The 27,577-nt window shown below is 40.0% G+C and overlaps 1 protein-coding gene across 3 annotated transcripts; it reads right to left on the bottom strand.

The window, feature by feature from the left end:
* Positions 1–509: 509 nt before the first annotated feature.
* Positions 510–18,237, bottom strand: NDUFAF6 (NADH:ubiquinone oxidoreductase complex assembly factor 6). Of its 3 annotated transcripts, XR_009276956.1 has the most exons (10): positions 18,060–18,237; positions 14,555–14,654; positions 13,512–13,634; positions 11,407–11,463; positions 9,688–9,790; positions 7,041–7,174; positions 5,151–5,252; positions 4,792–4,946; positions 1,161–1,217; positions 648–664 (listed from the first exon to the last, which is right to left on the bottom strand). XR_009276956.1 is itself a non-coding variant. In XM_058832889.1 (9 exons), the coding sequence occupies exons 1-9, from the start codon at positions 18,224–18,226 to the stop codon at positions 536–538; spliced, it is 972 nt and encodes a 323-aa protein (XP_058688872.1). In that variant the 5' UTR covers positions 18,227–18,237; the 3' UTR covers positions 510–535. The 3 variants fall into 3 exon arrangements, 2 of the variants coding, with proteins under 2 accessions (XP_058688872.1, XP_058688873.1); XM_058832889.1 differs by lacking the exon at positions 4,792–4,946 and having other exon boundaries at positions 510–664; XM_058832890.1 differs by lacking the exon at positions 4,792–4,946 and having other exon boundaries at positions 510–664; positions 14,551–14,654; positions 18,060–18,198.
* Between the last annotated feature and the right edge of the window lie 9,340 nt (positions 18,238–27,577).

Below are 27,577 nucleotides of genomic sequence, written 5' to 3'. Positions count from 1 at the left end.
TAAATAATTTCTGCTAAAGCTTTTCCTGACAGTTTTCTTGCATTCAAATACACATGCTCATTCTTCCAACTTTGAAGCATCATCACTACTTGCAGGAAGCCTGCTCCTTGCACTATATAGAACTACTGAGCTGATTTATAGGACATTCACTGTAACTGCTTTTGGGCACAAACAAAGCAGTCTTTTTTCTTTTTCCTTTTCTCAGCAAAGAATCAGAACTGTCAGAAGTATCCATTACAGTGTTTGTCCAAGAATTCTGTCATACTGCTGTTATTACAAGAAAGACAAGAAAAGCAATCTCAGACAAGGACATATGACTTGGCAGACAAGTGAAAAAGAGATATCAGCCTAATATCCCAAGAAGAAATTTAGCTACTGCCAGCAAGCTGACAGCTACATTTCATGTGCATCTGCTGTTTCCCTGGAACTGCATTTTGCAGAAGTGTGAAGTCAAACGCTTCACAATTCTAGCAAGTTAAGACATTGAAGAAAAAACTCAGCACTCTGAATCCATATTAAAATAACCAAACAAACTTTAATATGTTTTTTTCCAAGATCTAATATACAAATGCAATGGTAATAATGTACTCTTCTTTTGCAAGCTTGGATGAAATACATTGAAGTCCACTTTTCGCATGTTAAATAAATAATCATCTAAAGCAACCTAGAAAAGAAGAAAAAAGCTTAATATGTATGGTGCACACATGTAATTAGGCATTAAGTTTAAAAAGTAATATAAGAAACCAAATGCGAAACTGCAAAAAAGGCTTGACAGTTTGCCTGTGCTATTAAATGGTAATCATCACATTCCAAGCATATAAAAAAGTAAAGTTTTGTGAAGAGATGCATTATCTTTTAGTAGACCAAACACCAAATTATGAAAATAGACAGGATTTGGGGCTCTTGCATCAGAACAGCAGTTTATGCATAAAGACACATCTTGTGTGGAATGATGTAGTTAAAACAGAAGAGTTAGAAGTCTTGATCAAACTGTAAGGTTCTACAGTCAGGCACACCTTATGATTTCTATTAGTTTAGGTATTACATCCTCCCAAAATAGACACGTGAAGTAGTAGTTAACCATGCTTAATCTGATAATCTTCACAAATGTATCAGCAGTAATAAATTCATCATTTAAAGAGTGCATATATCATACCCACCGTACAGAAAAAAGCAGGATATGCCTTCACAGGAACTTTCTTACTGAAAGATCTAGCCTAAAAGTAAATGGGGTGGGAGGGAAAAAACAAAACACAAAAAAAAGTACTTATCAGAAGAATTTAACATTTCCAATTAAATATCAAGTACTATATATAACGCTTAGAGGCAACAAACTGTATTACCAGTGTTATCCCTTTTATTTTGACATCCTGAAACTAATTTTTCATTCCACAAAAGCTGTGTACAAAAGCAATTACACAAAAGTACGTAATACTGGGAGAGGCTTACTAAAATACTTCCATGATTTGGCAGACCTCAAGATTACATACTATTAACCAAGGTAAATTAGCATGCCTTGTTCCAACAAAGTCCCAAGCTGCATCTGGTTTAGTAAATACAGTTTAATTTTTTTATTTCTTTTTTTTCAATAGACAGAAATAATGGAAGACCAGAAATGCATTTTTCTTTGTGCATCTTTTTGGTTCAATGTTGCCATCAGTCCCAGGAGTCCAGCTGTAAATGCTCTGGTTACATTTCTGAGACATCAAAATGAACTCAGCTCCACAGTGTCTATATATAAAAATCTAAAGCATGGCTGCATCAAATCTGCAATTTAAACTCATATTCAAGTCAGTACATCTAAAAGAGCTGAACAAGTCTTCCTGTAATGCCTTTCTCTAAAAACAAAATCCCTCCTTGCTTTGTCTTTTCTTACAGGCTGAAACAAACTAACTCACTATAAATACTGGTAAGAATGTGTGAGGTTGTTTAGTTTTTCATGGACCTTTCCAGACAAGTGAGAAAATGAGCCTGAAACTTAAGGAGGAAAAAATTATCTATCTTTTCAGAAGACAAATTATTTTAAAATTTTGAGATATAATAACAACTGTCTGTTTGTGTGTATCTATTTCTAAAATAGAAAAATATTCTTCCCTGATCTAATCCTCTGCCCTTCCATTATTAATTGCAAGACGAAAAACTGAAGTAGTCTTGCTTGATCTTCTCAACCCAGAATGCGTCATATGTCATTCAGAAAGCATTTTATCTCCCTTGGTAAGCTGAGTCTCATAATGATATAGCACAACTGAGACAAATGCAAAAAGCCAAAAGGGAGACCCTTTTCCACAAGAGGAATCAAGGAAGGAGTGCTGAAGAGAAAGAGGGAGAATGTGTAAAGGTATTTGCAGGCTTTCAAGGGAGCACTTCGGGGGACTGACAGAACATTCTGTTATATGCTTTTATGCTGATAAAACACACCATTCCTAAAAGAGAAAACTGCAATCTTCATTATATTTTGCCACCTGCTGGTCAGCAGTTGGCAGTGTCAGGAAGACCTGACCATAATCCAGGAACTTTCCTCCCAAGATTAAGGGCCATATGACTACAATATGTTTCGCGTAACATGGCTGAGACTCCATTCAGCATTTCAGATTTATGTGTCTTCTGGCTGTGAAATGGGAGTGATAATTGTTATCCTCATCCTCTAAAACACATGGTTTGTGTAACAAATGCTGAGATAGCTAAAACCTTTCTGCAGGTCTGAACTTTACCCTACCCTGTAATCCCAACTAAAACAAAGGATAAGTGGCTGTAAAGACCCTCAGGCAAAACAAAATGGTGATTTTATACAGCAGAATAGATGCACTTTATGGCACCAGCCCATTACATTCACCTAAAGTCCTAAATACCCAGCAAATGCTGCCAGCAAAAGCCCATTTGATCCATTAGGCAGAGTATCTTTGTCCTTGCATTAACAAAGACCATCTGATTATGAAGGAGACCAATACTCTGTTACTGCTGCCAGTTATGGCCAGTTCAAGTGGTTTGAACACTCTAGAGTTCCTGCACTGTCAACTATTCACTGATGATGGGAGACTAGAAGGAAGTATTCAGAGATTAATTTTTTTTTAATTTTAATTAAGATGATATAATCCATCCATTAAAAAACACAAAAAGCAGGGAGAAAATGGGAGGAGTGCCAGGATCAACATTCAGTTGAATAAAATGCTAATGCTGCCCTAATCTGGTTTCTTTGTATTCATACTTTTCTCTTTAGTCTCCAATTACATGATCACATTGCATATTTTCCACAGGACCCTCCCAGTGAATAACATGGGCAGGGCTCTAGGAATGAAGCAGGAAGAAAGGAGGCCTGTTCTCTTCAGGAGTTGGTGGCTCATGTTGGGAGCCAGGGGGCCAATGCACTCTGAATTATCGAATTACCTGAAAGGTTCTGAAGAACCAAATTCTCTTCCTGCTTCTGTCCCGAAGTTTCCACACAATACCAACAACCAAATTTTAAATATGTGGACCATAAATACACATTACTCATTTTCCATGCCTCCCATCCCTGAAATGAAGCATTTCAGGCCATGCACTTGCCATTTTTCTAAGCCTAAACTGCAGCTAAAGGCAGTGGGTTTTATACACTGTACACTATGGGTTGAAGGGTAGTGAATTAAAAAAAAAAAAAAAAAAAAAATCCAAATATTTCAGCTTGAACAAAGAAAATTGACAGTTTCGATGTTGTACTTGTCTCTGTTCCCTGCTTCTAAATGGAATAAACAGTTTTCCTGGGCATGTGACCACAAAAACTGAGACATCAGGTTAAACAACGTGAACAGGAATGCCTTAAATGCAAATTATAATTAGTGTATGAAAATTAAAGCCAAAGGGTACACAGAATCACAGAATGGTTTGGGTTGGGAGGGATCATCTGGTTCCAACTCTCCTGCCATGGGCTGGGACACTTCCCACTACACCAGGTTGCTCACGGCCCCACCCAACATGCCCTTGGACACATCCAGAAATGGGGCATCCACAGCTTCTCTGGGCAACCTGTGTCCCACCACCCTCACAGCAAAGAATTTCTTTCTAATATATAATCTAAACCAGCTCTCTTTTAGTTTAAAGCCATTTCCCCTTGTCCTTAATGCCCTTGTAAAAAGTCCCTCTCTGGCTTTCTTGTAGGGTCCCTTTAGGTACTGGAGGGCTGTTAGAACATGCACACATAATTAACATAAAATAAAAATGTTAATCAGCTCAGTAGGCACTGACTGAACAAACCAGGGATGCCCCATTTCAGAAAAAAGATGAAGGGTTCTCCTATTTCGATTGCATAAGATACTGTGATTACAGGTAATGCTGTAATTGAGGGTTATATTAATGGTGCAAATGCAGAGATAAATCTGGCATTTCTTTACTCTGAAGTGGTATCTCTCCAGACTTTGCAATACTCTAAGTGAACATGTACTTGTAGATGTAAGAAACTCTTCGCAGCGCTTTGTTTTCCAGCTAGAGGCAGACAAAGCATTGCCGATAAAACATTCTTCTGCTTTTGAACTGTGCACTAGCAAGCATCTCAGAATGTAGCTAGAAAAAATAAAAGCATCAAAGAAAAAATAGGACTCTGCAGGTCTTTAGGGCCCATCATCCACTGTTCCAACCACTTTCCTAATTGACTTGGCTGCATGCCAGAAAAGAAATAAACAGAAAGCACCTTTCTCAACATAGCTTTGGGCATGGCTGGTCATGTCAGGGAATGAATCCCCCCTCCCACACACACGAACCAGCAGTTAAAGGCAACATGCTCTGTTTTCCTGGTAGCTATTCAATTGTGCTGTGAAATACCGTAAGCAGATGTGTTTTCGATGGTGCAGTGCTCATCCCATGCTGGCACATAGCTGCATTTATAAAAGTCTTCTTAAAGTTTCTCTACCAGTAATACTTCTTTTAGGCAGCATTTTTATATATGAAATTGGACCTGGCTGGGAGTACACTGCCTCCTGTGCACAAAGACAATATACAGAAGTAGTTGTAATCTTTGAATCTTTTGTGTGGTGGGATTTTTTAAATATAAACTCTCAAAATAATAGAAGGTAAAATATTTGAAATTAAGTATGCAGCTTTAAGTCTTCTAACAACAAACACTTTGTGAAAACTAGCATCAGTTATATTTATTTAGATAAATAAAAAGAAAGGAATCTCACATGTTCTAGATGAATATGAGCCTGGCTGGCGATGTCATAAATTACATCTCTCACATTTTTCTCTTGCTTGCCTCTTATGAAATCCTCTTGTGAAACTCCGTGCTAGACACAGGGACGAAAACCAAAATCAAAAAAGAGAAAAAACCCTCTATAAATATCAAGTTTCCATTTTTGCTCCTCAAAAACCTGTCCCAGCAATGAAGCTAAGGAGAAAAACTAAAACAGCCTAAATGTTCTACCACAGCTCTCTCATTTGTTAATTCCCTTTCTTTTGGTCAGTCACCTGGGGAAAAAAATCAAGAGAACAAAGAGAACAATTGGTATAGACTCTCTGCACAAGTTTGTTTCCTAAAATTTTGTGGTCAGTAAAATAATAAAGTCACATTTTAAAGTTTGGGGGATTTAGATCAGTTTAGATACCTGATTTTTCAAACCATAATCCAAGAACCAAGCAGAAGAAAGCCAGTTAACAGCTACTACAGAAGCCATGCTGGCTTTTGAATCTTGGGATTGGTGTGCACATCCCAGGCTTGCAAAAAACCAACCAACCAACCCCCAACCCACAAAACATCAAAGCTATCTCCAAAAACCAACCAATGAACCAAAGCCAGAACCACCAGAAAAGAACCCTTCCAAACTCCAAAAAGCTAACTCCAAACTTATTCTTCGACTGTAGTGACCAATGTTAAGACAGAATACAGCATATGCAGAACTGCACCAGTTGCCCACTCCTCTCAACACTCAGGCATGTGAGAGCTGTATGAAGGTGGGCCAGAATGTTTCACAGGAGGTACAGACTCAGGAGAACTCCACAGCTCTTGCCAGCAGCCGAAATGCTTACAAGACTCTGTACAGAAGGGATACAAGCTGTTTTTACAGTTTCACTGCAGAACACCTTCCGTGGCAAGGAATGGCTGAATTTTCAGGCTATGTTTGAAAAGCTGAAAACTTGGAAGGCCTCCCATAATATGCAGTCCCAGAAGGGCTGAAAGCAGAGTGCAATTCCTTTCTGCAGGCTTATAACCCAGACCTATATTAATATCTACATTTTTTGCAGCTTCCTCCATTACTAAACTTCCAATCCAAACTTTTAGTTGTATTAAAATTGTATCAGAAAATACTAACACAACCACCTTAGGCATCACCACTAACTGCATAAATTTTGGTTAAGCTGAAAAAGAACAGCATTAACACTTAAAAATAAAGACTGGAAATGAAGGACTAACAGCTGAGCAGCCTACAGATTAATCCATGGAACATTAATGAAAAATTCTGAGCTTTAATCCCATTTTACCTAAACTGCAAGATCTGCTAAATTCCAATTCAAATTTGATGTACAGTTTAAATTGGAGGACTATACCATCTCCTACAGAAACATATAGAATACAGGCCTATAACTGTCAAATATGGAACAGAATAAAACCCACAAACCACCAGCACATTATGAAAAGGTAATAAAGAGCAGCACAAGAAGATTGTTCAAAAGTAAAATTTCTCACAGTGCTTCCTGTAAGGTGATAGGAAAAGGAAAAAAACAAACAAACAAACAAAAAAAACCAACCCCAGACCCAACCCCAAAACCCCAGGCCCCATTCTGCACATGCATTTTTATAACTGGAAAAATTCCTGAATCCTAAAATACTAATACACTTAATAACAATAAACAAACAAACCCCAAAGAGAAATCTATAGTTTCTTGAAGACCAGTCCTCTCACTTCCCGAAAGATATAAAGCTGTGACAATGGCATATAATTAGGCCACAGCAGAATGAGTAAAAATAAAGAAAAAACACACCATTTATTTTTGGCATAATAAATTATGATCTCATATCTAGCCTTAAGAAACACAGAAAAACTATAGTGTTCAATTCTAGACTTTGCTTCTCTTACCAACATACAAATGTCCATGGGAAGAAAGACCTTTTGTCTTGTACAGTGATACGGAGTTGCTCTTAAACAGGTAACTATGCCTTGTGCTTTCCCAATGTGACTGGCTGCATGGTCAGCATGGATGTCCCTCACACCTAAAATTGCAGAAATGGCATGTTTAGAAACATGCAATCAGGCCTTTTGAGGGGCAGGATGAGTATCACAGTCATACTTTAGGAAAGCTACATGCATTGGTCCATTACAGGACAATCCACGTGCATAAACTGCCTTGAGGTCTCATCTCAGAGGTGCAAAACAGCAGGACAATTCATTCATTTCCACATTCAAGAGCAAGATGCCTCCTGTTGCACTATCTGCAAAGGGTATACTTGGCAGAGCAGCACCTATTCAGATATAATACACTGGTACACAAACTCATTTTCATTGCCATATCCTCTCCCAGGATAACAGTATTTCAGGAACCGTTTTTCCTGCCAGAAAAAGTAATTCAAGTGTGAGATTCCTGACAAGCATTAATGCTTACAGTTTAGTTTCATGATTAGCTGCAGCTGATTCATCAGTGTAGTGAAGTCAAAGAGAATGATCCTATGCTTCAGCCCACAAAACTGTATTTCTGCTCCCTCCCTTGTGCGGTCAGGAGCAATGAGGCAAACTGAATCAGATCACCAAAACAATAGAAAACTGTTGTTAGTTACTGCACAGACACTGTGAGAACTCGAAGAGGGAGATGACTGGGGCAGAGCAGCATTGCTCTTCACAGTAAGACCATACAAGCTTGCCTTAGACTGATTATAAAGCTGAGCTGGGATAAAATTAAAATTTAAATTAAAATTTATAAAAACTCTAAGAGAAGCATCATTCTACAAAGAAAGAAATGAGGATACAGCAATTACAGATTGATGAGCCTAACTGCCATCTGGAAATAACCCTGGGGGTACCACATTCACTGCAGACCCACTGTCTGGGTCTTCAGTGGGTCTCAGAATCCTTTGTGAAAGAGTGACTATACCCAGACTAAGGGGACTGATTTTGGCAATGGCAGCAGAAAGCAAAGTGTGGCTTGGAGGAATTATTTACTAACTACTTAGGTAATTGGTCAGAGAGCACAAACATCAGTATTTTTTAATGACAGGAGTTGAGAGGAAGTACCAGGACTTTGGACGACATGATTACCAGTCAAAATGAGCTTGACAAAAGAAATAACCTGAAATCATCAAAAATAAAACAGCACTAGTACTGGGAGAGATACACACTAACTGGAGACTAGTCAGGAAAAGTCTAAAAAGCACAAAAAACATGACCTGAATGAAAACATGTCCACCCAATCTAGAAAACACTGCTGATGAGCAACACCAAGAAAGTGGATGTATTTGATTAGTTTCTCCATTTGCAGGAAAAAAAAAATCACAGAAGTTAACTGTTTAATATGCATTGAAGGAGACTTCTGTTTAGACATTCTGTTAAATTTGAGTATTTTAAAGAAGTTAAACATGACAATAGAACACTTAGAATATTCAGAGTCTCCACACAGATTTTCAAAAAGAGTCATATCTAATTGGTACAAGGAATGAGTGATCCAAGCATGATTAAACTTATTCAGGATTTCTCAGAATGGAAGACACTGGCATTTCTCATATTCCTACATTTCTTCACTAAGAGATTCAGAAAGACACTTGCAACATTTCACTGATTTCCTGCTGAGGAAGCAAACATCAGATGTTAAGAAATAAGTTCCTCAATTCTTCCAAAGAAGAATGTACTCATCATCTCGCTCTTTTTACTTCTCTTTTTTCTATTTTTTTAAACTCTTTTAACATCAGTATTTGCCTTTCATCAGATTAGTCTGATAAGGAGGAAAATATTGCTATTATTATACTTAATGATAAAATAATAATAATAATAATAATAATAATAATAATAATAATAATAATAATAATAATAATAATAATCACCTATTCTTTACATCTGAGCTCATATTTGGAATACTTCCATAATGCAACAGACACCTTAATGAAAATTACCCTTTTCTTCACTACAACTCAACAGTTCTCTCCCAATCTGTGGTTCTTACATTAGACACAACACAGACAGTAGCTCTTGATCACAGGGATCATCTTCGTTGCATTTTTTCCTACCTCTTCATTTACTGATAGTTAGCCTACTTCTAGGAAGAGGAGAGGATTCAGTCCCAAATTTACATCATCACCAAAGGAAATTTATAGGCTGGTAAGCTGGCTGTTTCAAGATAATCAGTGTCCATCACTGCAATACAGAACAGTATACAGGATACCTACAGCACTTTGTATTCTGACAAGAAGGACAATTGAAATACAGTGAAGAACTGAATTTACCACATTCTTTAAGAGGAACAAGAACAGAGAAAACAAAGCAATGAACAACAGTAGGAAACTGCACTTCAGTGAGCTCTGCACTGAGGAGCTTCCAAGGAATGCACAGAGTTCTAGGACAGCTGCAGTACAATTCCACATCTATGGTTCAGCACTCAAAAGATATCTGAAATTCTACCTAGGACAACTTTTACTGAAATCAAACTCCAGTGGGAAAGAAAAACTTTTTGAAATACCAGTAAATATTGTACTTCCACTAATGAGTCATCAGCAAAACCTAGAAAGGGGAAAACACCTACCCAGCGTTTCCAAGGTGAGGTACAAGAGGGCACTCTGAGTGTTCTCAGCGTATGTTTCGAGCTCCTGGATGTTACGGTACGCCCTATCATCCAAATTCTTCTCCTGGAATATAAACATGCAGCTTCAGTAGAACACAAACATAAATGCTGTTTGTACAGGCTTATTACTACAGTCATGTCAACCCAATGCACTACCAAAAACAAAAAAAAGGACAAAATTGAGAGACACAGACAGAGAGAGTATAAACTTAGATAGAAGCAGTCATTAAAGCTTACGGCAAGCCGAACAAATAACGATACTCAACTGCAGCCAAGTAAGTCTGCTTATAGGAGCAAATACAACTTTCTGCAATAATATGAAATCAGAATTCTCCATAAAAAAAGAAACAGCGAAAACAAAACATCATATGGTATTCCTACAGTATAGGGTTGTCAATTTTAATATTTAATTTGCATCTGAAAAAGAAATTTAGATAAATAGGAATGTATTTTTTAAAAGCATAAAATAAGTCTACTAAATGCACACAAGCGTTAAAGTCATGTAAAAAACCACAGATTCATAGAATCATAGAGTGGTTTGGGTTGGAAGGGGCTTTAAAGATCATCTAGCTCCAAGTTCCCTGCCATGAACATGGAAACCTTGTACCAGTCCAGGTTGCTCAGAGGTCCACCCAACCTCTGAACACCTCACAGAGAGCCTACAGCCTCTCTGTTCCAGTGCCTCACCACCCCCACAGTAACCAATTTCTTTCTCAGATCTAATCTAAATCTACCCTTCTTCACCTCAAAGCCATTCCCCCTTGTCCTATCACTACATGCCCTTATCAAAAGTCCCTCTCCAGATCTTTTAAGCCCCTTCTAGATACTAGAAGGTGCTCTAAGGTCTCCCCAGAGCCTTCTCTTCTCCAGAATCAACCGCCCCAAATCTCTCAGCCTGTCTTCACAAGAGGTGTTCCAGCCCTCTGAACAACTTAGTGGCACCAATGAATAATACACCCAAAATAATAAAATATACCCAAAACTATAACATCCTCCAGCATTCCTCCTGTCCTAGCAGTTTCTGTGGTTGAAACATACCACTCTTAAGAATAAAAAGCAGTCTTAACATTATGAAAGTCAGAAGTCTTTCATAGCAATGACCCTCTGCAAGTAACTGACCATCAATTTGCTCAGTTTATAGCTTCACCAGACACTTACTTTAATTGCAAAATTAGCTTAGGAGATTCCTGAACCCTGCTTTTCATTTTTGTCCTTGTGTCAGTGTTTGTAGCAACATTACTGTACCAGTGATACTTTTAATCTTGTTTTTTCCCAGGAAAAAAGGTGGCTATTTTAAACTTCATGTGATCTGAATACTCCAGTTTACACCACTGCTTAGAAAAATCTCCACAGTCATGATAAGAAGTAGCCTGAAAGTGTGGCATAAGGAAGTGTTCAGATAGGTCATTTAATTTTTGAGATTTTATATCCATGTGAACTCACAAACTATATAAATTTAAGACAAAAATCAACAAAGGATTCTGTTAGCCATTTTGGCAGAAAGAACACAAACTATGGAGAGTAGCATCAAGGAAGCATTAAAAAAATCTATCAGTATCATTTTAAAAGAGAACTGCTAGTGTCTGGAAAATTATATAAGCCTTTGTTTTACACACAAACATATAAAAATAAGGAAATATGACTAAAGCCAGAATGAGACTCTGAAGATTAAGTACTTACTCTTTCATCTATGATCTTCATGAACCACATTTTAGTCAAGTTATGCCTCTTGACAGCCTGAAGATTATCAAATAAAACCTCCATGTTAATGTATACAAAGTGATGGTAGTACTGCATTCTGAAGGCTGAAATACATTTACGTATTTAATACAAGAAATATATTCACTGGATTAAATCAAAGTGGCATATCAGTGCAAAATGAGAATCTTCTTCAAACAAAAATTTTCAGCTGGCACTTACTGCAAGTTGCTGCATACAGTAAAAGAAATACCAGACATCAAACCAGCTAACTAAAAGCATTTATTTAAAAATGTTTTTGAAATTAATTTATTCTTGGAGTCATATGTTCTCACAAAATATTTGCAGATAACTATGTTCACTTTCCAAAAAGAACAGTTTCCTCCAGAGTCCAGCAATAAAAATATTTCCTCTGTAAATCCTCAAGAAAATGTCAGCACAACATACTAATACGTACTGTAAAGACAGCATACTAACAAAGCAATACAATTCATATTATGGGTTTGTTTAAAAACATATCTCACAGCATCTCATATTCATGCATTTTTCTTTTGGTTCTTGTCTTATATTTGACTTCCTTCCTGTGCAACTTCATTCTATCGACTTACCTTCAATCTTCTTAATTTCACATTTTGAATTTTTCAGAACATGTTGTCAGAAAGGCTACAATCACACATTAAAACATCTATAAACAAAATTTACGGAGCAGTTTTCTCACAATTTAGTCCTTATAGCTCACTTCCAACTTCTGCTTTACATCCATCATATTAGTAAATATTTTTCCAAAGTTTGACAAGACCAGATCTTGTTGATTCAATAAATTCTGCTTAAGACAGTACTTGGTATATGAAAAGGCAAATTTTAAGTTATAACTACAAATGTCAGTTTTGACTCTCACTTGTTCACCTCAAGTATCATTTTGTAAATTAAATCCTTGAAACACTAACTTAAAGGACCAAACTCAACTCAACTATGCTAAATTACCCAATCTGTACATTACATCCATTTTGAGTTACCTTCATTCAAACATGAATCCTTATTTCTCCAAAGTTTGAAAAACTGGCTTCTTCCACAGAAATGAACAGAGAATTAGACCTCACTTTTCATATGTTCAAAACAGACAGAAAAGCAAGATCACGCATCATTGAGTTGCTGTGTAAGTTTATATTCAAGTCACCAAGAACTGAGCTATTGATAATTCTAGAAATACTATTAAAGGCTATTTATCTACTTTACTAGTGCATAAAAATTTGGAACCCAAATGCAGGTATTCTTGGATATAGAAAACTTCAGGAACATGCTTAAATATCACAAATTAAATTTGTTCTGGAAAATCACATTGTCCTCATATAAACTCAACAGCAACAAAGGAATATACGTAGAATATGCCGTGCAAAGACATGTTAATTCTATTAACAGCTCTGCAATACTTGTGAGTTCAGATGTCTTTCCAAATCCTTTTCCTATGAATTGCAATGACATTCTTGGACATTTGTGAAGTCATAGGGTTCAAATGGGTCACTCTTGGAGTATTTGCGGAAATATGTAAATAAAATCCCATACTGACTGCAGAAGTCACCAAGTCACATTGAATTGTTTGTTCACTCCAGTGAACTAACTGCAATTTTCTGCAGTGCTTAGAGCTATCAGAGCTCCTTTAAAATACTTTCTGAATAAATATTTTTCATCATCTTATTTGCAAGCAGTAATTTTTGGATTGTATTATACTGGTCTTCCTTTACAGGAATCATATATGAGGTGAAATCTCATCAAAAACCATTCTTCTTCCACTTCAAACCCAATTTTCTGTTTTGTGAGAAAGGAGTATGACTGGAAATCTTAGCTATTGGAAAGGATTGCAATTGGTATCCCAGAATCTGAATAACTTATATCTCAATACTGTACCGGTTTTGGGTGGGATAGAGTTTATTTTCTTCACAGCACTCTTACGGGGCTGTGTTCTAGATTTGTGCTGGCAACAGTGCTGTTGGTTAGAATGGATGCAACACAGCACGCACACAAAACACTGACATTACTTCCCACAGTAATAATAAAGCAAATTTTAGGACAAGAAAGATGTATTTTACCCTCCACAGTTCTGCAGCAACAGGCTGATGTGGTGGGTTACCGCCATATATGTCCTCCACAGCATCCCTCCAGAACTGCATCCGCATCAGACCCGTAGTCTTCTGAGTTATGGAGTCTTTAATCTGGAAAGGATACATCTGGAGTAAAATTCAGTGTCTTTAAGATACTTGGTCTATCTATGTTGAAAAGACAGACACAGGACATAGTCAAACTCAGCAGGGAAAGAGCTCAGCTCTGAATTGACATTTATTCCTTATAAATTTTAAGAACACTACATAGAGTAAATGCAACATCTTCACCAAAACCTGATTTTAAAACCCACGGAGATTAAGTTCTGGGCAACTCTCACCTTAGCTTTCTTCCCTGAAGGAAAAAAAGTAGCGGTGACAGGAGCGAGGGAGGGCACACCACAGGTTGCTCGAAGCACAGCTCCCGGAAGCTGGTTGGGGGTTTTGCTTGGTCAGCTCATTTCCTGTATCACTCCTTTCTGGAAAGCATTGCCAACTTTCCTGGTTGCACTGGCAGTTTCTGGCCACATAGCAAAGGGGAGAGAGAGACTAGAGCCACTCCTCTCCCACAACTCTCTAACAAACAAACTTCCCTCCTCCAGCCTTTTCATCACCTCGCTTCTGCCAACAAAGACTCGGTCCTGATTACAGCATCCAATTTTTTGACTGACCTTCTACAGTCAGGATTTAGGTGCACTTTACCCATTAACTGCACACAAAGCCAGGATTTGGATGCAATCACGTAACAGAATCAAGATCCACTGACTGTTTTTTATAATTCAATTTGAAAATGCATAAACAAAAAAGTTATAAAAATTATACACATAAACAAAATAATAGGGCAGGCTGGGCACTTTCCATGGGCCATTCAAAACCAGAGGTTTGTACTGCACTACTTATTCATTGCCCTTGACAGTATAAAAGTTAATCTTGGCAAAACACCACCTACTACAGGAGTACTTACAAGTGTAATTCAGAATATTGCAATTGTTATTTTGAATTTCCAGAGTTCACAAATGTATTTTAATACCTGCCTGAGCCAGTTCCACATTGAAGGCTCTCAAGGCAAAAGCAGAGGTTCGAGATTCCGCAGGCAACAGCAGAGAACACAGAAACCCTTCATAGTCACGTTTCCTATAGAAGAATCAAAATGCACACTTGTTATTTATAGCTCTAAGACAACTGGATGTGCTATTCCTTAGCACTGAACTCCTGAAAGGGTAGCAGTAAGTTATAGCTCAAAACTGACTTTGCAAACATAGCAGCTTTTAGGCTTGTTTTAAAATAAGACCAACTCCAAGAGAGAGGACAGGCTGTTTGAACTCTCAGTGCACCTCTGAAATCCACATCTCAAGATATCCGGCTAAAGGCATGAAGGCAGGCTGTGGCAAAACTGCAAATAGAATCCAGATTGTCCAACTTGCAGATTTCTGTTCCAAATATGAAACCACAATTCTTTAAAAGACTGTGATTTGGAGCTTAGCAAAAGAGTGCTTGCTTAACCATTACTGGCAAGTTTTTGTTTACTGGCAAGTAAATTCAAAGCATAAAACCTCCAGGAGTTGGCAGTTTTGCTGCAGGTATGTCGTTGCCAAACTGGAGTGATGTGCCTTCATTTGGCCACGTGGGTGTGCCACGAAATTAAAAACACAGCGCTCAGAATTATAAACTACAAAATCACTCCAGCTAACAAAAACACCTGACCACTTCTGAAAAGCTAAACTGCTTGTTTTCAACATTATTTTTGTGTACTTTCTGATAAGCCTGAAACCTGATTCTTCCTTAGAACAAGACAAGCTCCCAAGTTTGGCCTGCAGAGTGGAGAAGCAGCTTGTGAAGGAAAACACTTGTACTCATTTTCATTAAGTGTTCTTGCACGTACTCCTATTTCTTTTGAATATGATCTTAAAATAGAAAGCCAAACTAAACCCAAGGGTTATTAAGGTTGCTACTTTTAGCATCAAACAAAAATGAAGTTTAACAGAGATGATTAACCCTACAATACACAGCAGCTGAAAACTAGCAAATGCTTAGCTTCCGTAACTGTTGTCAAACTCTTTTAGAGCTTGTTGCAAATCCAGAAATATCAACAAAAAAAAAGAATTACATTTTTGAGTTGCAGTAGGCTTTAAAGGACACCTTCATATTACAGAAGAGATGCATTAACCCTCCTTCAGTTAAGACATTTTCTGAAAAGTGTTATCAGCTCAAAACCTAATATTTTTTTCAAGATTAGTTGTAGAAATACCCAGTATTGCCCACTCTAGACAGAGCTGCATGGTTTACAGCCACATTTCCCCAGTTCCAGTCTGTGTTGTTCACACAACACAGAACCACCTCTACTTTCAGAAAGGAAACAAAGAAATACGTTACACAAAGTACACAGCAACACGATAGAAAAAATTGTCTTCCCTGTGGTTATGGTGTTGACATTGTGGACTTTTGGTCGGTTGTTTTTTTTCAATTATTCCAAGCTTAAAAGTTTAGTAGAGCAAATCCATTAAGCCTCAGTAAAATAAAATTGATATTGCTACAGACCACGTTCCACCCCAACCCTCTTCAAGTATCAGTGTGAGGAACGAAGAAAGGAGGGAATGACCTTAAGCCAGGTATTGAGTGTCTTCATAGTTTTCAAATAAGTATAAGCTTACATATGAACCCACAGACATAAGGAAAAATAGTAATGGTCATAATGGGACTTTCCATATAATGAATTTATAATAAAGCTATCAATCCACAAGCTTGTCTTTGAGAGCAGACATTGTAGACATAAAACATACCTATAAGGGAAACATATTTTTAGTCAAATAGCTTGAAGTGAATTTAGTTGTTTAACAGAAAAAGGAAGACCCAAGAGAAAGTGCATCTTCCATACTGCAAAAACAAATATATATTATTAAGGCATAACTCAGTTGTACTTCCTAATGTGTTGGAGACTCAAATTCAGAACTGAGTTGCTGACACTTGCATAGCCCAAGTGTTTTACTTCTGTTTGAATAATAATTCCTTCCACTTATTTTTTATAATTATTATTATTTCCATGCAATATTTGTGCTACAGGGAACAGCAGTTTCAATTAAATGATGCCAAAAGCATAACTACCTTTCATTTTACTATTTTGAATGCTGGTGTGTTTCTCATTAGTCCTTTTATCATTTAACAAAAATAAATACAAAAAAAAAAGTTTTAATTCAATCATCTCATTGGAATCTAACTATTTTGTTCACAGTTGCTTGTTACTGGAAACATTTCACCTGCAGATGTTAACTTCACCTGTATATTGTCTGTACACACAGCCTCTGGTCTCCTGAGTATCAGGGAAACAAATGCTGGGTAGAATAACTAAGAAAAGAAAGCTGTACTCTGAAAATCCTGAAAAATGCACTGTGGCTGTGCATTCTGGTGTGTCTGTACAGCTTCTTGGTGCTGAACATTTAAGATTGTCCCATTTCTTTCCCTTTGTTCTCCTACCTCACATTACTGCAGACCACGCACACCTTTCTGTCTTTTACAAGCACCAGTTTGGAGAAGATAATCCTATTCCACTCTTTCTATACACACACGGAACCCTTTTCTCAGCTTTTGACAATCATCTGGAACAACAGTATCCAAAAGGAAATTACCTAGTTCTTTACTAAGAGATTTGACATCTTACTTTACAAAAAACTTAATTCCTGGGAACTACAAAGCAGCCAAGGGGCCCTACACATTGTTTACAGCGCAGAATCCAAGAAGGAAAAGTGGCCTGACCTGGAAGTGTCTGACTGCACTCTTGCTCCTCTTGGAGCATTTTGGGTTTGACAAAGAAAAAAAGGATGTTTTGGAAACACAGCCCTCCTCTTGCGTTTAGGATAGAGACAGTACTGAGCTGCTCGAGCTGTCAGATGTCCTCTGCTTTGGCCTGTTTTTCCAAGGAGCACTCAGGAAGCACGGGTATTTCTCAGTAGCCAAGATCTGAAAACAGCCGATGTTTGTAAACATCCACTTCGGTGATTTCGCTCTCCAAAACACCAATACAAGGAAAGAGAAACGTTCAATACTTCTGAAGAAATGCAGCCATGAAGGGGCGGGAGGAGGGGGGGTGGGTACTGCCCGTGGGAGGCTGCCCAGGAAGGTGGTGGAGCGTCCCTCTCTGGACACATTCAACACCCACCTGGACACGTTCCTGTGTGACCTGCTCTAGGTGACCGTGCCTGGGCGGGGGGAGGGACTGGACATCTCCAAATGTCCCTTCCGACACAAACTAATCAGTGATTTTGTGTGGAGGTTAAATCATGAACGCGGCCTAAATACGCGCCTGGTTTCCACGCTCCCGACACGGCGTGGTCCCGCCGGTCCGCCGCCTCCGGCCACACGGGCTATTTTCGGGGCCAGGAGAGCCCGAGGGCGGCCCGGCCAATCCCAGTCATCCTTTCCGGGAACTCGTCAGCGTTCCCGTCGGCTGGGAAAGGCTGCCGAGCTTTCCCGGGCCGGACTCGCCGCCCCGCTCTACGGAGCGCGCAGCCCCGCGCCTGCAGCCCCCCCGCGGCGGGCACTCACCGCACCAGCTCGGCGCAGTACTGCACCGCTCCTCCGGCCGCCGGGCCGCTCCAGCCCGCCGCCGCCGCCCTCCCGCCGAGCGCCGGCGGCCGCGGCAGACGGTGGCCGATCCCGCAGCGCCGCCGCTGCGCTGCCCGCGCCATGCTGCCCGCCATGGTGCCCGCCATGGCCCTGGCCCCGCCCCGCGCACGGGCCGCCGGCAGGGGGCGCCCGCGGCCGCGACGCTGTGGGGGCGCGCGGCCCTTTGTGCGCTGTCAATGGCGGCCGGCACAGGCTGCCCGCGCCTCCAGCGCCTCCCGAGGCCAGTCCCCTCCGGCACAGGGGCTGGAAAACAGCACCGCGGAAAAGAACTTCGGGGTGCTGGTCGTCAGCTGGCTGAACATGAGCCAGCGTGTGTCTGGGTATGGCAAAGAAGGCCAATGGCATCCTGGCCTGTATCAGCAATAGTGTGGCCAGCAGGACCAGGGCAATGGGAGTACTCAGCGTTGGTGAGGCCACACCTCAAATCCTGTGTCCGGTTCTGGGCTCCTCACTGCAAGAAGGACATTGAGATGCTGGAGCACGTACAGAGAAAAGCAATAAAGCTGGTGAAAGGTCTGGAGCACAAGTCCTGTGAGGAGCAGCTGAGGGAACAGAAGGCGTTTAGCCTGGAGAAAATGAGACTTCGGGGACGTTAATTCTCTATACAAGCGCCCGAGGGGAGGTTGTAGCCAGGTGGGGGTTGGCCTCGCAGGTAACAAGTGACAATACAAGAATAAACTGGCATAAGCTGCTACAGAGGAAGTTTAGGTTGGACATTAGTAAGAATTTCTTCACAGAAAGGGTGATTAGACATGGGAATGGGATGCCCAGAGAAGTGGTGGAGTCACTGTCCATGGAGATACTTAAGGAAAGACTGGATATAGCACTTAGTGCCTCGATCTAGTTGATGTGGTGTTTGGTCAGATTAGGCTTAATGATCTCAGAGGTTTCTTCCAACCTAATTGATTCTGTGATTAAGTTTTTATACCTGGTAGCCAAAAAACTTCAGGAAGCTGAATTGTCAAAGCCTCCCTGTTTGGGCAGTGTGACATAGGAGCGGCTATGCGACTGGGAAAAGGCTCAGACTGGTGCACTGTGTAAGAGAGAAAGGCAGAGCACTTTTGCCCAAGCAGCAAAACTAGCCCCAGGGTTCCATCCTTGGCAAAATGTGTTTTTTAAGGTTTGCAGCAGAAGCCCTATTTCCTTCTTTGGGCTGGCAGAGGGGTCCCTCACTGTACAGTCTGGCTGGATTTTATCTAGAGACAGAATGGCTCTGTTAGCCATGTGGTCATGGACAGAACAGCTGTGCTTCCTCAAAATTTGGCCTATATAAGGATAATACAGCAGATTCAAATAAGAATGCCACTGTGCTTAAAAGCAGTTTCATCTTAAAATGACCCCAGCCCAACCTATTAGTAACTAGCCCAATCTAGCTCTTGCTAGAGGAGGCACAACAGCAGTCTGGCTCTTTCTATCCCCTGCCATGTCATCCTCTTCCTGGTGCCAACTTTGACCTTCATTTTATAGTACAGGGACCTAAACCAGCAAAGACCCATCCACTGTTCTCTTTTGTTTTTCATGAGTTCCTTTTCTGCCAGCTTGGTATCTTGAATTAGTTCCACTGTGTGGTCAGTTGAGCAAGGGGCTGTGGGCTGGGGAGGGGGTGGGTTTCTCCTGGGTTGTGGGCAGTAATACATATGTTCATTAGCTTAGCTGCAAAGTGAAGCCATGCAGTAAATATGAGGAAAGTTTTGAGTGGGCAGTGATTTTCAAGGGACAAGGCATCTATTTGGAAATCAGATCAAGCCTTTATTTTGTGTCACAGAGATGAGGAGGAGAAGGAGGTTAGGGATCACACTTAAACAGTATTTATTTTATTGATTAGTGGCCCTTGTGGGTTTACTCTGAGCCTTTCTTCTTCCCCTTTCCTCATGTCTAGAATTCTCTGTCTTGAAACTCTGAACCTTGTTTTAAATCCTTGCTATGCCTTGAGCAGGATTTATTGTTTGTCAGGGCACCCAAAGAAGGTCATTTAGCTTTGGGTGGAGGCTGAAACTGCTGTTGTTTAAGTTTTCAGGGAGAACCCCTAGATAAACGAATCCAGCTCTTTCAGCTGCTGCCAATTTCTGGCAGAAAGGTTACATAAACATACTCTAAACCTCAAGGGTATTATAAATAAATCTTATAAAATATTAACTTTTTTTAGTCTCTGAACAAAAATGGTGCTAAACTGATTTAAACTCATAGTAAGGAAAGAATAAACCAGTTGTTTACATAAAATATTAGTCTTGACCTTGTTCTCAGTGTACTGACATTTGTTTCTTATTGTTCTGTACCTTTACAGTTCATATTAAAGTACTGCTTTTTTCTTTAAACAAATATTTCAAGTGTCATGTGTAATTATTGAAAAGCTTCCTCAAGACTATATAGATTCTAGTAATTTAGCTTTTTGTGCTGCCAGCACAATGGGAGTAACAATTTGGCTTAATGTTCTAGCAAGTTTTTAACACTGTATATGAAAATTGAAGCTTTGTAAGCGTCATCCACAATTTTTTTTCCCCATTATCTCACTGTGTTGAAAAGCACGTTTCATCACTTTTTTCAGCATTTCTCTCAGAAACTGAAAGGTGGCCATGTCTCTGGCTTACTGATTTTGTCCCACTGACTCATCAGACAAAACTCTGAAATCCTTGGGCAGCAGTGCTAGTGACAGCAATGTCTGGTTTAGGCAGAGATAGTTCAGTTATTACTCTAATATAAATACTCTGTCATTTCTGGAAAAAACCCACAAGTTCTGTGTCAAGGAAATACTGATCAATTATAGCCCACCCTCGTTATAAGAACATCCAGATACAATTTGCAACAGAGAAATGAGAAAAAGAACCCCTCAGCCGCCCCGTTGGCCAGAGGCTGAAGTTTAGGAAGTCTACATGTAGTCATGTGTTTGTACCACAAAAGTCTTCATGCAGAGGAGAACAGAGCAGGGAAGAGAGAGATCTCCCACAGAACATCCAGTGACTGGAGGTTGGGATGTCAATTGGGATATGGGGGACAGTTGCTGGGATCCCTCATCTCTAGCGATGAGAGCAGAAATACGAAGAGTGATCTGACAGGTCTGTTCTCTACACTCATATAGCCAAGGATATATTCTCCCTCACACTCATTTTACTCTTCTGAATAATCCTGGATTAATTCCAATATCAGAGTTAAGGAAAAATCCGTGTGTACTAACAATAGCCTTTCCTGTCAAGTTCCATGCCACAGTGCATAGGCATATGCAGTTATTTTTACCTGAACTACTAAAAGTATTCAACCAAAAACCTTTGTTTTAGGACTACAATGAGAAAATTAGTTTAATGGCAGTCACTTCACTTGTGGCCAAAGAATACTACGTTAATGTGTGTGCTAATAAATACTGGGTCACTTTAAAACTCATTTTCCCATTTTTTCATGCTTTAAGCATCTCAGTCTTTGATTACAAAGTAAATTAAGAGCTGTCCCAAAGGACATTGCAGTGAAAGGGTTTTATCTTTGTTTACTGCTGAATTTTTTATTTTTGGTATGTTTCTCTGTAGATAAATTGCTGGTAAACCTTTGATTATTTCTTGTTATTACTGGGCTCTTTCACTTCCCAGTTTCAAGCACAAATCAGGTTGTACAAGGTGGAATGCTAAAAGCAGTGGGACATAAAGCTTTGTCTCAATGATTTACAGAGAGTGAGAACCACTGCAAGCTTCCTTGGCTTTGTGTTGCAGAACTGGGCTGGAGTGACTGTCCTGAAGAGGGAAAGGAAGCAGCAATTCTTCCTTATCCACTGGCCCCTTTGCCAACCATGGGTGTATGTCATTGCACGCAGTAGGAATGGCTGCTCATTTGATATTCCCAAGCCTCCTGGGGTTTTACCTGGGATTCAGGTATACTCCCATGAAGCGGGTGGATCTATCAACACACTTTACATACACCATCAAGTAAAGGCCAGATACTACTGACTTCCAATTACTTCTGATTCAGACTTCATGAAGACTTGTGAGTGAAACAGTGTCATGCAACTTTTTGATACCTATCTTTTGTTAGGTTAGTTTCATGTCTTTTCAGATAGCAGATTAAAATTGGACTTCTACAGAGAGTAGTTCAGAATAAGAAATAGCTTCAGCTAATCAACTTATTCCCTCTCCTTACTGTAGGTTACTGACTGTTTCTGATCAGGAAACTCTCCACAGCTGTTCCACATTCTTTGAACACACAAACACATGAGTGCAGAACTTGGGGCCAAGTTTTCAAGTGTTTAGTGTATTGTAACTGCTCTGCTATTACTTTGGAATCAAAAGACTTTCAGACTTAAGAAGCCTTTGCTTCTTAATCTAACAAGTTCCTTCAAAAATCTCTCAGGGGGACAATGTACTCTCCTCAGAATTTTGTCCCCAGTTTTTCAGCACCCATCATAAAACTTCCATACTGCCTTGAGAAGAGATGACTTACTTGGCCACCCTTGCACAGAATTGTAAGCCCACACAAACACAGTTTGGTTCCATATTGTTGTCTGGTGTGACACACACAGTATCAAATGCAAATACAGTGAATATTTCAATGGAATTCACTAAGTGTATGCTTTTAAGATAAAGTAAAGCCAAGTCCTTCTACTGCTGCTTTGGATGCAAATGTATTTGTAATGAACTTTCTGGTTTTGTCCGTATTCCTTATCTTGCACCTGTTATCATCCTTGTTGTAAAAAGCTTAGGGGTAAGCTTGCCAAATGATACGCCCCATCTGTGCTACCTGGATAAACAGTGTGAGCAAGAAATATGCAAACTGAAAAGCCACAAGTTCTTGACAGACAGGTACCAGCACTTTCTCTCTGGCTAGCAAAGACAGGGTCTTTGTGTTCTTTCAACAAGTTGCCAACCTTTTCTTTGAAATTCTTGTGAAGTTGTTGGGAGGGAGATGAGACAGAGAGGAAGCTGAGGGTGCACAAACTTGTTTGGAGCATGCTGATGAAATCAACTGCAAATATAACAATGGTAAAAGTGGAATTCACCAAGTGAATGTTTCTTCTCCAGACCCTAAATTGACCTAAATGTTGTGTATGGAGTGTTGAAGGCAGGTGTATTTGTTGTGTACACTGCTTTTGTTAATATCTCTTTGCTTGGACCCTTGCAAACCAGACTAGGACTCAAAAGGAGGGAAGGTAAGTAATGAGAAACTGCATGACTAGGACTTACCCCTGACAAACCTGGAAAGAAGTGACAGCAGATACAGGATGGTGAGAGAGGCCTCAGGCATTTGGGCAAAGAGGCAACAACAGTAGAGAGAACAACTTGTTCCAGAACCTTATCACGTTCTACTGAGGTCTACACAGTTCCCTATGTTTTCTTTTCTAGTAACATACAGGAGGGACCATTATTGAGTAATTAAAGCACAAAGTTGGCAGCTAGGCTTCTGAAGTCCTGTCATTGAGTTCCTGTAGCAACACATGTACTGTCTGCAATGGTCACCTCTGAGAGAGGCCTACACTTCATGGTCCTGAGTCAGTTCATTGTAACTGACTTACTTCTTTAGTGTTCACATCTAAGGGCCTTTTCGGTGCACAGGGCACATCACTACCACATGTTAATGAGGACACAGGGTGGTATGAGAGCCATCCCATTTGGGAAAGATTCCCTAGGCCTTTGTCCAGTTTTGCTAACTGAGGCAGAAGAGATGAGACCAGCAGCATTTGCTGTGGCTGGATACAGACAGCTCCCTCTTCTATTGTTCTCTGCCTTGTGCTCCTTGTGCAGGCATGCTGGGGCTTGTTACTTTTGTGTGTTAAAATGGGGTAAAGGGTAGAACTTGGCATCAGGAATGACCTGCAAGGGAATTTACCTAATGTGATTTCACCAAAAGAAGAGACAGAATTAGGACCCACATTCCTTTGGCTGCTTGTCATATGGGGTCTGTGTCTGCAAGAGCTAGGAAGGATCTCTCACCTGATCTGCCTGAGCCTTGTCAGTCAGCAAGGATAATTCATAAACTGGTTACCCTGGCAGAGTCCAAGATGACAGCATGTTTTGGTATTTGGGTACATTCCACCAGGCACAAGCCAGGAACTTCTGATGTCTTCTGCTGTTTAAAAAACTGGTGGCCTGAGGGGATCCCTTTTTATTATGGTCAGTTCAGCCTAACCCCTGACCTGTCCAAGAACTTTAACCAGGCTCCAAACTCCTGCAGGGTTGGGTGTGCTGCCAGGCAGCTGGGCAAAACATTACAGGTTTGCTGGCATTGCTACAGCAGCCCATGCACCCTTGCTGCCTCCAAGGCCCTTGTAACAGCTTGTAAAAGGGCTCAGAGAAAACTTTCTGTGCAGAATAGACACTCCTAGGGTGTTGCAGACCAGGCAGTGTGCCAGTTGCCAGGGATGAGACAATGCTTTGGGAAGCTCACCTGTAACCCATGACTGACAGCAAGATGTTCAGAACATGTAGAGCTACAAGGACACAGACAGATTCACTGCTTCTTGACTTTTGCTCTCTATGTCCCAGTGGCAGTCTCCTTCACTGCTCATGGTATGAAACTAACCTCTCCCCTTCTTGCCTTCCTACATCCCAGACCCTCATGGCAGGTGTCAGCAGTCCCAGTGAGAACAGGCTGTAGAGTCAGCTGCTTAGCAGGAGACTGCCCCAAATCCTGCAAGCCTCTTTTTGAAAAAAGTTTCTTTTTGAAACCTATTGTGCAAGGGTGCAGGGTTGCCAACACAACTAAAATACCCTTAAATGATTTGACAATTTTATACTGTGTAGGCCATAAGGAACAATTGTAGGGACAGTACTGCAGAATACAATGCAGAGACACCTGCATAGGCACCTGAGACTATGCAGCATTTGTTCTATTTTTATTATTTTTAAAATGGTTGCTGACGGAATATGAGGTTTCCTGTGATTGGTTCCTGTGTAAGAGGTCCTGTGGCAGCCAGCTGTACTGAGATATTGCCACATGCAGAAGCAGGATCTTGGGTGTCTTAAGTATTTTTTCTAACAAAAACTTGGGCACTTCCAACTACTCAGATCAACAATCTGGGTCTGACTGTCCAGTCAAATTACTTTCTGCTTAGTCTTTATCTCAGGTAACTATGTCCCCTTCTGAAACTCAGCCTGGTTCCTCAGAGGTCACACAGAGTGCTTCCACCCTGTCACATTGTTGTGCTCCATCTCACAGTGGGATCCTACTCTTTCAACCATCCACATGAGTATTCTTACAGATGGTCTTACTCCCAAAAGAGAATCCCTCCCAGCTCTGCTTGGACAAAGTAATTTGTCAGATCCAGGGGGCCTAGGAGAGGGGACACACTTGGGCAGAAGCCAGGATGATCTTCTGCAGAAGGCTTCAGGGCACAAGCATATATAGGAATTTTGATACTGAAATTTGCAGTGGTAAGTAGAAACAATCATCCTCAAAAGTGTTCATTATCAGCCAGCCATAATAGCTACCATAGTACAGCATTTGCTGGAAAGAATGAGATGCCTAGCTAACTGCCCTGCTTTTCACTTCCCCACATTTTTCTGGTGATGTGGAATCTCAAAGCATTTCTAAAACACCTTTTAGAAATCAACTCTTTTCAAATCCACAACTACTCCAGTTCTGAGCATTATAAATGGTCATGCTAATTAAATGCAGCTAAAATCATGAAAAGAGTTGCAGGACAGACAAGATCGATGACAAAACACCCTGAGAGAGCACAGAAGGGAGAAAAGTACTGTAGAACGGTGATTTATGGTGATTCTTTGGTTGTTAAAGCAAAACTATTATTGAGAATCTTAAGGAGAAAGGAGCTTTAGGTTGGAAGATTGACGACTGAAAACCATGGGGAAGTAATCCTTTCAGCACCAGCATGGCAAAGCTTCAGTTCTGGGAGGCAGGTCAATGTAGGTCAGTGCTGGCTCTGGAAATGCTAAGCTGGGGAACCTCTCTGGTTGCTTTCTTACACCATGTTGCCTCCTCCCCACCCCCTCCTTGATAAATGGAAGCCAGTGCATTTTGGTGTTGTCATTTCACATTCAGCTCCACAATCTAATTCCTAACCAAAGGCTGCAGCACTAGGCAGCCTGGTGCAAGGGTAAAATAAATTGCCCCAACACAGTGATTCATACATTAGCCTAGAGTTAGGAAGTTCTTAAATGTAGGTAGCATTGGAATTTGGCATCTGTCAGTGTAAGGGGTCCTTTTGTCATCTTTTACCCTATATAAGCTACTATCATCTTTTAACAGAAACACATTTCAAGGTCCATCTTATACAGATACACATTTGTGAGTTACTTTGTGGCCTCCAGTACCTGTGTGAAAAACAAAGCATGAATAAACTTTTATTCAAAGTGATGTCACATTTTCCTATAGAAAGTAGTTCCTGCCCACAGCAGGGGGGTGGAACTAGACAATGTTTAAGGTCATTTCAACCCAAGCTGATCTATGATTCTGTGACTGTATAATCTGAAAACATTGTATGCAAAGATTGTATCTCCTTATTCTACACAATAAGTAATATTCCAGCCTGACCAGTAAGTCCATTACAACACAAGATGAGAATAGGAAAGAGTCAGCATGTTGATTTTTGAAACTTTAAAATTTTTTTTTTATTAAAATAATTACATATTTGAACAATTGTACTGTTATGTTTGGACAGTTATTTTATGACCATCATAGGCTGTAATTAGACATGGTTGTCTCCCTTTAAAGATATAATTTTCTTTGTTTCAGGAGATTTCAGACAGCAATTATTGCAATTGGATGGTGTTTCAATAGCTGGTCTCAAGGAAACTCCTATGATGAGTCACACCATCAGCAAAACATGTCAAGTGTGGTGTTGTAATGTCATGTAACAGCAAATCAGTGTATTTTGCTAATGTTTTAGTGACAACCATCTCAAGTAGTCCAGGTTTTCACAAAGTTTTCTTATTCACACATAATGATCTGGACTGCAAAAACATCCCTGGAGGATAAAGCTAATAAAATAAGCAGCTAGTTATTACTGCTTTTTACTATTACAAATTACTAATTTACATTATTTTATTATTATTATAAATTACTATTACAAACTTCTTAACTTTATTGTGTGGAAAACAGCAGTTTTCTTGCATGAGAAATACTCTGCTGTTGCCTGCAGTTTTCACATGGCCCTGCAGCTTTCACATTGCTCCAGTCAATCAGACAGTTGCTGCATTTTCACTGTTGCTGATCTGTGCACCTCTGTGTATTTCACAGGCTGGCTTTATTCAAAAACTTAAGTATAACTGTAAAGTATTAGTCATTAATCTGGCACCATTTAAATGTAAAGTATTAATCATTAATCTCATTAACCTTTTACATGCTGGGCTTGCATTCTCATTTCCTTTTCTTGATAGCAAAATAATGTTTGCAAACAAAATGCAAGCTCACTTTTTTCTCTGTTTCAGAGATGCATTTCAGAAGTCTCCTGTTGTACTTCTTTCCCTCAGAGAGTAAAGTAAACCTGCCCAGCTCAGTGAGCT

Source organism: Poecile atricapillus, chromosome 2 (assembly GCF_030490865.1).
Source record: "Poecile atricapillus isolate bPoeAtr1 chromosome 2, bPoeAtr1.hap1, whole genome shotgun sequence".
Classification (NCBI taxonomy): Eukaryota; Metazoa; Chordata; class Aves; order Passeriformes; family Paridae; genus Poecile; species Poecile atricapillus.
This window is presented reverse-complemented; position numbering and strand designations above follow the sequence as displayed.

What these genes read in the sequence shown, in the direction of transcription:
- NDUFAF6 (XM_058832889.1), bottom strand. Translation starts at nt 18,226, where the DNA reads ATGGCGGGCACCATGGCGGGCAGCATGGCGCGGGCAGCGCAGCGGCGG. An exon ending in TCAATGTGGAACTGGCTCAG is followed by an intron (nt 13,635 to 14,554) that starts GCAGGTATTAAA and finishes TATCCTTTCCAG; the next exon opens with ATTAAAGACTCCATAACTCA. An exon ending in ATCCTGCTTTTTTCTGTACG is followed by an intron (nt 665 to 1,160) that starts GTGGGTATGATA and finishes CTTCTTTTCTAG; the next exon opens with GTTGCTTTAGATGATTATTT.